Source organism: Engraulis encrasicolus, chromosome 7, assembly GCF_034702125.1.
Source record: "Engraulis encrasicolus isolate BLACKSEA-1 chromosome 7, IST_EnEncr_1.0, whole genome shotgun sequence".
Taxonomy (NCBI): domain Eukaryota; kingdom Metazoa; phylum Chordata; class Actinopteri; order Clupeiformes; family Engraulidae; genus Engraulis; species Engraulis encrasicolus.
Genome location: NC_085863.1, coordinates 28,625,065 through 28,635,064, shown reverse-complemented (window position 1 = coordinate 28,635,064; position 10,000 = coordinate 28,625,065). Strand labels below are relative to the sequence as shown.

The 10,000-nt window shown below is 48.6% G+C and overlaps 1 protein-coding gene across 4 annotated transcripts in view; it reads right to left on the bottom strand.

Annotated features, from left to right (window-relative positions):
- Positions 1 to 10,000, bottom strand: part of cux1a (cut-like homeobox 1a) — a 225,308-nt gene that overhangs the window by 43,306 nt on the left and 172,002 nt on the right. For all 4 annotated transcript variants that reach the window (XM_063203205.1, XM_063203206.1, XM_063203208.1 and 1 more), the window contains exons 15-16: positions 9,403 to 10,000; positions 8,425 to 8,641 (exon numbers count right to left, since the gene is read on the bottom strand). The exon at positions 9,403 to 10,000 is cut by the window's right edge and continues 49 nt beyond it. In XM_063203205.1, the coding sequence (XP_063059275.1) occupies positions 8,425 to 8,641; positions 9,403 to 10,000 (815 nt within the window). The remainder of the gene's footprint in view (positions 1 to 8,424; positions 8,642 to 9,402) is intronic.

Below are 10,000 nucleotides of genomic sequence, written 5' to 3'. Positions count from 1 at the left end.
AGAGCAAGCCTCCCCCTCCCGTCCCGTCCCGTCCCCTTCAACCTACACTACGCAAAAAGAGAGAGCCCTTGTACGCTATGCGGCGACAAGAAGAACCACAGATCAGGTTCTGGCCTGGGTTTTAAACACACCTAAGAAAGAAGCCTCCCCTCATATCCTCTAATGCTACACAGAGAGACTGTGGGCCTGTGTTTTATTCAGAAAACACTGTATTACACCCTGTTCAGATTCTGGCCAAGGACTGTAGGAGAAACAAGTTGTCTGGGTTCTAAACAAAGATCAGAGAGCATTAAGTAATTTAGCAACTTCCTTGGTTGCAATGCAATTTTACATTGGCAACCTACCTTGTAAGTGTTTAGCAACAATTATTTCGAGAAAACGGGGTTCAAGTTCATATACTGACCGGGGTTCTACCTGTTTAGGTACTGATCTGGGCTCTAAACAGACATCACAGGACACCCACATAGTATGGCCCAGTTTCTAAACAGAGATCAGAGAACAGCCTCCCCTATTCAAAGCTGCAGTACGATAAAGCAGCAAAGAGGGTGTCAGCCTGGCAACAGAGGTACAGTTGGTGACCCTGGTAAGCCCAGAGTCAACCAGCCTGACCCGACCGGCTGTGAGTCGATGGTTAAATAATGGTTAAATGGTCAAATAGATGTTTAAATAGATGGGCTTTAGATGAGAGGTTTGCAGGTTCGAATCCCACCCTTTCACTCTTTATCTCACTCCATAGCTGAGGTGCCCTTGAGCAAGGCACAGAACACCACACTACTCAAGGGATTGTAACCATTACCCTGTATTAAAAATAACTATAAGTCGCTTTGGATAAAACCGTCAGCAAGTGTAATGTAATAGAGTACCTCATCTGGTGAAGTTGAAATAGCTTCATCAATTCATCCCTCACACCAAATTTATATTACACATAGATTTAGTAATTACCTCATTATTTTCAGCAAATATGAGCATTGCTACAAGGCGTAAAATTCGGGTCAAAGTAGAAGTATTGGCTGGCAGTTTCTGTGTTCGGGCACACTAGGCACATCGTTCAAATCGTCTGAAATCATTCTGGCAGCGTGGCGTAAGAGCACTGGATGTAAAGCATTTTGGCGCGCACGTTTCTCATGGCATCAGCAGGAAGGGTTTTAGCTCTGCCCTACTTACCGCAGACCAAGCTTATAAGCTACAACACTTCATCGCACACTATCACTGATTTCAAGGGTATTTGGAGGTTTAGACAGTCTTCTAACACACTGTATTTCATGACACGTTTTCACTTTACTAGGCCCTTAAAGCATGACACTGGCTAGCCAAGGTCATACAAGAAACATTCACAGTAAAAACTAGAAATGCACTCAGAGAGTGCAGACCTCTGCCAAGGAAGCTGTTTGATAGAACATTTGACTATGTTACATCTTATTTTTATTTTTTATTTTTTCTGCCTTCCTTTTGTGGAGTTGGACACGGGAATGTTAAAGTTCGCCCTGTTCCACGTCTAGATTTGTAGGCAAGCGATGGTGAAGAATCTTTTTTTTTTAATCCTGGTTCCGGTTCGTAATCCAGATCACCACCAAAATGTAATCACTTGTTCCTTTGCTCATTTCCAACAACTCAAAAAACCCCACAAAGTTTCAGCCAAATCCGGTCATATGTTTCTGAGTTATCCTGCTGAGAAACAGACAGACAGACAGATAGACAGACAAACCAACGCGCCTGAAAACATAACCTCCTTGGCGGAGGTAAAAAAAAGACCCTAAATAACAGATGTTTCAAACATTGGATGCCTTCCACACCATGCCAATAATGTTCAATAATGTCACACTGCCTTTGATATGATACGCTAGCACACAAAATTACCCACATACTGAATCACCTGATAAAAATCAATGTTCTGACGCCAGGTCCATTAGCAGTCCGACACACCGCCCCTGGTCGCTTGCGCACATTACACCACAATGCTTCCATGTTGAGCGCCTTTAAAGATTTGATTTTGTCGGCACTTAATAAAGGGCAGAGAGTTAATTCACTTTAGTTATGGACTTTTGAAGGACTTAAAAAAAAGAGAACACCGCTTTTCTAAAAGGCACCTATTCCCAAATGCGACCACGGCTTAAATTGAATTGCACCTCTCAGAAGCGGGCAAACTGGCATTTTGGGTCAAAGCAGCTGGGGTTTTTTTCCCAAAGTGAGTCCAATCCCTCTACCTCCATCTACCTCTCTATCCCTCTCTCGCTGTTACACTGAAAGAGCACACTAGTGCGGAAAGCAAAATGGGACTACACACACACACACACACACACACACACACACACACACACACTCCAAACAAATCAGAAAAACCTGATCCTAAGTTGTGGGCAAGAGATAAGCAAGTCGTTTGTGTTTTAATTAGATACTGGTTAATGTAATTAACCATAAATAGAGCCAGAGCCAGCTATGTGCGCTATCTCTACCTGCAAATCCTTCCCCTCTCATCTTCTCTCTTCCTGAGATGCACACAGGTGACAGAGGTGACACGAGTGACTGGCTGTGCCTGCTGCCCAATCTACCCCACCCCCCCCTATGTCCTTCATATGTGTGTGTGTCTGCATCTGTGTGTGTATGTGTGTGGCATGTCTTTCTGTTTAAGTGTGTGTGTGTGTGCGCCTGCATCTGTGTGTGTGTGTGTGTTTGCGTGTGTGCGTGTGCGTGTGTGTCTGCATCTGTCTGTGCTTGCGTCTGCATGTCTGTGTGTGTGCGCGCATCTGTATCTGCATGTCTGAATATGTGTGTGCGCGTCTGTGTCTGCATGTCTGCATGTGTGCGGGTGTGTAGGAGCGAGTGTGTGCGCGAGCGAGCATGTGTTTCTCTGTGTCTGAACATGGCCGTTTCTCACCAGGGAACCACAGGCAGACAGGTCCAGGGCAGCCTGCCAAGCCAGCCAAGCCAGCTCCCTTGAAGCCGTTCCAAACCAGCGGCCCAATGGGGAGAGAGGGAGAGAGAGAGAGAGAGAGAGAGAGAGAGAGAGAGAGAGAGAGAGAGAGAGAGAGAGAGAGAGAGAGAGAGAGACTACATGAAGAGAAAGGGGAGGAAGGAAATAGAGAGAAGGATGGAGAAGGAAAGAGAGAGAGAAAGAGAAAGGAAGACCGAAGCAGAAATGATCAAGATAGAGAGACATTCTGCGAGAGAGAGAGCGTGACAGAGAGAGAGAGAGAGAGAGAGAGAGAGAGAGAGAGAGAGAGAGAGAGAGAGAAACAGAGCGAGCACGTGAGGGAGAGAGAGCGAGAGCTGGGCCACCCATGTGCTCAGTAGCCCTACTTCACACTGTGCCTCAGTGCTCTGAGTGCGGTATGGTGGCACCAAGCTGAGCGGGACTGGCGGCGGCTGGACACTCTTGGCACGGCGGGCAGATGCCCACTGCCACTGGCACAATCGTCATGCCAACCAGAACAACAACAACAACAACAACAACTAGACACAAACAACAACAAATTGGCAACATGACTACAACAGCAACCCTACAGTATAACAACAATAGCTCCAACACAAAAGACACAGAGTAGGTACTACAAGTTAGTAGACGCAAACTGTGTGTGGATCTGATACGCTGTCTGGGAGCCAACGCCTAATAGTTAGACACACACGTTTCCTTCTCAGGTGTCTTCACACACACAGGGTGGCACACCTCGCAAACACACACGGGCACACACACGGACGCACGCAGACACAAGCATGGATGCATGCACGCACGGATGCACGCACGCACGCACACACACACACACACACACGCACGCACACACACGCGCACACGCACACGCACACACACACAATCTCATTCTTGATCTGTCTTTTTTCAGTCAACAGCATGACATTACCAAGCCCTAACCTGCCTGCCTCTGAAATGAAGATGTACAGAGCACACACACACACAGATCAAAATGCACCCATTCACCCACCCACTGATACATGATCATACAGACAATCTCTTGTAATGTTTATTGCATTCTCATTGAAGCAAGATGGGGCACACGTGTGTCCTCACACACACGAAAACACACACACACACACACACACACACAGGTGTGGGGGTGCACCACTTATACATGGATGTTGCAAAGCCTTCTCCTCCCTTGCTCTCCTCTTTCCCTCTCCTCTTCCTCCTCCTCCTCTTCTGCCCCCTATTTCTCTCCTCTCCTCTCCTCACCCCACCCTTTCCTCTTCTTTCATGTTCATTCCTGTTCTCTCCTCTCCTTTCTACTCCTCTCCTTCTTCCCCTCCCCTTCCTTCCTCTTCTGTCCTCCTCCTTTCCTCCTCTCTTTCTGCCTTCTCTTCCTTTCCCTTCCCTCCCCTCCTCTCTACTCCTCAACGAGTGCAGTGCATCTTCTCCTCTCCTCTCCTCTCCTCTCCTCTCTTCTACTCTCCTCTCCTCTCTTTTCTTTTCCTCTCCTACTCTCTCTTCTCCTCTCCTCTCCCCTCTCCTCTCTCCTCTCCTCTCATCTCCCCTCTCCTCTTTTCCTCTCCTCCTCTCTCCTCCTCCCCAACAAGTGCAGTGCATCCTCCGTCGGCATCCCCTGCGTGTTGAGCCCATGGGAGCAGCCCACTCGTGCAACCCCATTACCTCTCCTGAATTATGCATCAAGCACAATGCTTTCATTAGGCCTGCAATGCGCCGCGCGTGCGTGCACACCCAACACACACACAACACACACACAGACGCACACGCGCAGGCACACACGCACACGCGCCGACACACACGCACAGACATGCAGGCGCACACATACAGACACACACACACACACACACACACACAGACACACACACCCCGTCTGGGTGCTTACCACCATCAGCAGCTGCCTACAAGCTTGTCTGCCGCTGGGACTGATTAATCAATAAAGGATCCCTTTGAAACTCTCTCCCTCTCTATTTCTCTCTCTCTCTCTATTTCTCTCTCTCTCTCTCTCTGTCTCTCTCTCTCTCTTTCTCTCTCTCTCTGTTTCTCTCTCTCTCTCTCTCTCTCCTACCCAGCGCAGCACGCTGCCTTGACCAGACCGGCGAGCTCCTAAGGGAAGAGGAATCTCCAGTGGAGATTCTCCACAGAGTCTGGTTATGTGTGTGCGTGTGTGCGTGTGCGTACGTTTGTGTTCGTGCCAGAGGGTGTATGTGTGTGTGTTTGAAAAGGCTGTGAGGCTACGTGTGTGTGTATTGACAGAGAGATTGAGATTCTGTGTGTGTGTGTGTGTGTGTGTGTGTGTGTGTGTGTGTGTGTGTGTGTGTGTGTGTGTGTGTGTGTGTGTGTGTGTGTGTGTGTGTGTGTGTGTGTGTGTGTCAGTGTGTGTGTGTGACAACATGCCTTTGTTTGATCTCTCCCCCTGACACCTACCTACCTAAGAATTCCTTTTCCGCTTGTCTGTTTTTTTGTGGTTTGTTCAGCTCTACTGGTGAATGAATGTGTGTGAATAAGGAAATTCCCTGAACACTGAGTTGAAAGTTCTTGGTCTACACTTTCTCTCTCTCTCTTTGTCTCTCTCACTATTTTGCATTCGTATGAATTTCTACATGTCTATTCCTCCATTTCTCTCACTATTGTTCTCTCTCTCACACAATTTATCTTTCTATACCAGTGTTTCCCGGCCTTTTTTTTTCGTCTTACGTACCCCTTAGGGTACTTTGTCATACCGTGACTACCCCCTCAGTGATCTATATGTCTTCCTCTTACCCAATGTGACTACACTTCACACATTTGCTACTACATTTTCCCATGAACCCCTTGCAGTGTGCTCACATACTGTACCTCATATTGTAGTATGCATACCTCTGGTTGGGAATCACTGCTCTATAAGATATCTTTATACATTCACACATATCTATCTCTGTCCATCTGTGTGTGTGTGTGTGTGTGTGTGTGTGTGTGTGTGTGTGTGTGTGTGTGTGTGTGTGTGTGTGTGTGTGTGTGTGTGTGTGTGTGTGTGTGTGTGTGTGTGTGTGTGTGTGTGTGTGTGTGTGTGTGTGTGTGTGTGTGTGTGTGTGTGTGTGTGTGTGTGTGTGTGTGTGTGTGTGTGTGCTGCTCTTTCTTCATGTCTGTCTCCTGCTTAGTGTTGTGATTCCCATATTAGCGTGGTGTGAATATGAGAGGGCATAATCACAGTAGTTCTGACTTCTCCTTTGGGCCGTCTTGGCAGGAGAACTGAGAAAGTGGTGCGCACACGCACACACACACACACACGTCACAAAGGCCAAAATGTAATTGTGTGTGTATGTGATGCAGAGAGAGAGAGGGGGAAATACTGTGTGTGGTGTGTGCGTTGGGTGCTTAGAGAAATGCCAGGAAGGGTACCCACTTCATGAAAGAAAAAACAAACAAAAAAGATTTTACCGGAACCATCTCGCACGAGTCTGCAAAAAAAGTTTAAAAAAAGAAAATGAGATGGCACTTTGATGTGCAAAACATCCTCGGTGTTGATGTCCCCTAGGCGAGCGACACGCTTGTGAAACCAAATTCCCCACCCCCACCCACTTCAAAACAATGAGGAAAAAAAATGGCGGGCATTTCCAGGGGCTCCCTTCCTATACCTATCGTGCCCTGACTTGTCTCCCATCGCTGTCTCTCCCAGTCAGGGTTGCCAGATGAGCCCAAAAAATGCTCAAAACCCACATGGAAGCACTAAATACGGCGCAATTCTAGTGATTTCTATGGCCAAAAATTAGCAGAAAAACCAGCCAGCCAACCAACCAGAAAGTGCCATTTTTACCCGTAGACGGCCATCCTAAGCAGCCATATTGGGAGGAAACCGCCCAATCTGGCAACACTGCTCGGGGTATTACCTCACGTCTCTCCTTTCACCTTCCTTTACCTCTGGAGATGCCAGTCACTCAACCCTGAGAGGCAGCAAAAACAAAACACGTGTTTTTGTTTTGTCTGAAGCGAGTCTGACTGTCTCTAACATTTATGAACTTTGCAATTCCTTTTACCACGTCACTCACCCAACCCCGAGACGCAACAACAACAACAACAGCAACAACAGCAACAACAAACGTCATATTTTATTTTTTAAAGTTTCCTCTGGGGTGAGTCTGACGCTCTCTCTAATATTTCTTCAACGTTAATCATCAGCGAGTGTCTTTACACTGATGGATGCATTTTTAATGACCCTCCCTCCTCTACGCCCCTCCCTCTCTCTTAGTCCTCTCGACTTTGCGACAGATGAGGAGCGCTGCGCCCCCCATCCCCAGCCCCACTCCCGCCCCCGCCTCTCTGTCCGCACTCTTGCTGTAGTGACATGACAACCTGGCTGACAGAGCAAGATGAATGTACACTCCCCATCTTTAAGGGGCTTCAGGAGAGAGAGAGAGAGAGAGAGAGAGAGAGAGAGAGAGAGAGAGAGAGAGAGAGAGAGACAGAGAGAGAGAGCGAGCGAGAGAGAGAGAGAGAGAGAGAGAGAGAGAGAGAGGTAGCAGAGGAGGAGAGGAGGAGAGGAGGAGAGAGGAGGAGAGAGGAGGAGAGAGGTGAAGAGCGGAGTGGATTGGAAAAAAATGTTAATTACTAATAATTAATGAGGACAGCGGTGGGTCAATTCCATTCAGGAAGGCAATTAAGAGAGGACATGGCCGCTAATGATAACACTGCTATGGCAAAGTCAATCAGAGACCACAGAGAGGTGAGCTTACGCAAAGGAAGGGGTGTGTGTGTGTGTGTGTGTGTGTGTGTGTGTGTGTGTGTGTGTGTGTGTGTGTGTGTGTGTGTGTGTGTGTGTGTGTGTGTGTGTGAATGTGTGTGTGTGTGGAGGGTGGGGGGGTGGTGCTGCCTGGAGCACCTTGTTAAAACAACGTCGTCAAGCAATCAGGTTAAGAATAACACGACGCACGCACGCACACACTCACACACTCAGGTATGCATGCACGCACGCATGCACGCACGCACACACAGCTGTCATATCTTAATAACAGTGCTACACTACTGTACGTAGGGAGTGACGTTCCAAGTGGCTGGAACGGCCTCAGATACCCCTCAGAGTTAGAGAAGAGGAGGAGGAAGAGGATGAAGAGGAAGAGGAAGAAAAATATGACTATGAAGAAGAGAAGAAGAACGAGAAGGATGACAAGAAAGAGATGAAGAGGAAGAAAACAAGGAGGATGTTTGACATGAAGAAACAGCAGACGAAGAGGAGGAAGAGGAGCGTATGGAATCGGATGTGGAACAAATGAAGGACAAGTGTAAAAAGGAAGGAGAGAAAAAGAGAGAGAAAAAAAGAGAACAGAGAGAAAAAATGACAAAAATGACTAAAAGAAGAAGAATCAGGAAGAACAAGAGAGACGCGAGTGTAAAAAAACAGATGAGAAAAAGAAGCCAAGAGAAGATAAGAAAAAAACAACAAGAAGAAAAGGTAGTTCATGGAACAGATGAAGATGATAAAGATAATGATGATGACGATGATGATGTCGGCTCACCTCTCTGGCGTCCTTGGATGCTGCGCAGGGCCAGGATGTTCTGCTCGTCGGACAGGAACTGCCTCATCTTGTAGAAGGGCTCCTTGCCGCGCACCGTCAGCTTGCTCCAGGGCTTGGGCCGCGCCAGGATCTCGCTGACCGAGCCCTGAGACAGCCCCAGCACGTAGTGGCCGAAGACGCGCTGCCCGATGTTGTGCTTGATCAGCTGCTCCTTCACCTAAGAGATGTATATTACCTTCATTAATGACCACGTTTACATGTGAAGACTTCAGATGCAAAACCCCCTAAGTGCCTTACCAGAAACATGTAATTATTCATTAGCAATACTAATCTATCAAAATTACACATTTTTTACTTTATTCATGTAGTTTAAATATTTATATGTATTATCAAGTACAAATAATTTAAACCAAACTAACAATGGGGTTCCCTAAAAATATAAAAGTGCAGGTCTTCAGAAATGGAGTTAGGGGGTTTAACATCTGAGCTCTTCATGTATAGCTGATTATTTCATCCAAAACGACTGGGTATTTACTGGGTATTGGTTACGGTCCCTTATTTACTGGGTTCAGCTATGGATGGAGGAGTAGGGAGGACTTATCAACTTTCAAATCTCTTCGAGACTTGGTCTGACCTGGAGCATAACAATTCACGTTTCCCAAACAACATGGTGGACCCGCCTCCCTTGGTTTGCTCATAGTTGATTGGTTCCCAACAAAGTGGGTGGAGTTCCCAATTTTTCCGGAGATCAGAAATTAAATTAACATTACTCTTGGCCTAACTAGAAGCAACGCTGAAGGTGTTGTGTCACTACTAGGAGGGTTTGGCCTAGCTAGGAAGGACTTAGACTTGCCCTTGAGCAAATCACCTAACCCCACAGTCTAATAAAATACAATTAAAACAGTCATTTCACCATTTCACATGTCTTTGTACCAGAGCTAGCCTCAGGCTAATTTACGTCTGCCCCTAAGTCCCCACCTGTCGCGCGATCTCCGCCGTGTCCATGTCCTCCCCTTCGGACGCGCTTCCGGCGCCTTCCGAGCGGCTGGGCGAGGGCGCCGAGCCGTTGGCGGCGTCAGGGCTGGCGGCGGCCGGCTGGCTGGGCAGCGGGCTGGCGGAGAGGGCGTGGGCGTGCGGGTGCGGGTGGCCGTGGGGGTGCGGGTGACCGGTGCCACCCCCGCCGGGGAAGAGCAGCGAGGAGTCCTGCAGGGCCTTGCTGTAGAAGCTGTGCATCAGCTGGCGCTGGAGCAGCGAGCTGAGCGCCACCTTGCCAGCCAGCGGTGCCAGGGGACCCGCGCCCAGCCCCGCCATGCCGGGGGGCAGCAGGTCGGCGGCTGCGGCCAGGCTGGCTGGGGAGAAGGGGTGGGCACCGTTGGCACTGATGCTGGCGGCGGAGGAGGAGAGGGGGTCTGAGGAGGAGGAGGAGGTGATGGAGGAGGAGATGGAGGAGGAGATGGGGATCGCTATGCTCCCGGAGGAGGATCGCGGGGGGAGGAGGAGCAGGGAGGAGGGGGGAGGCGGGGGGCTTCGCAGGGGGGAGGGGCTTGGGATGGGCGTGGCAGGAAGTCGCTGGTGG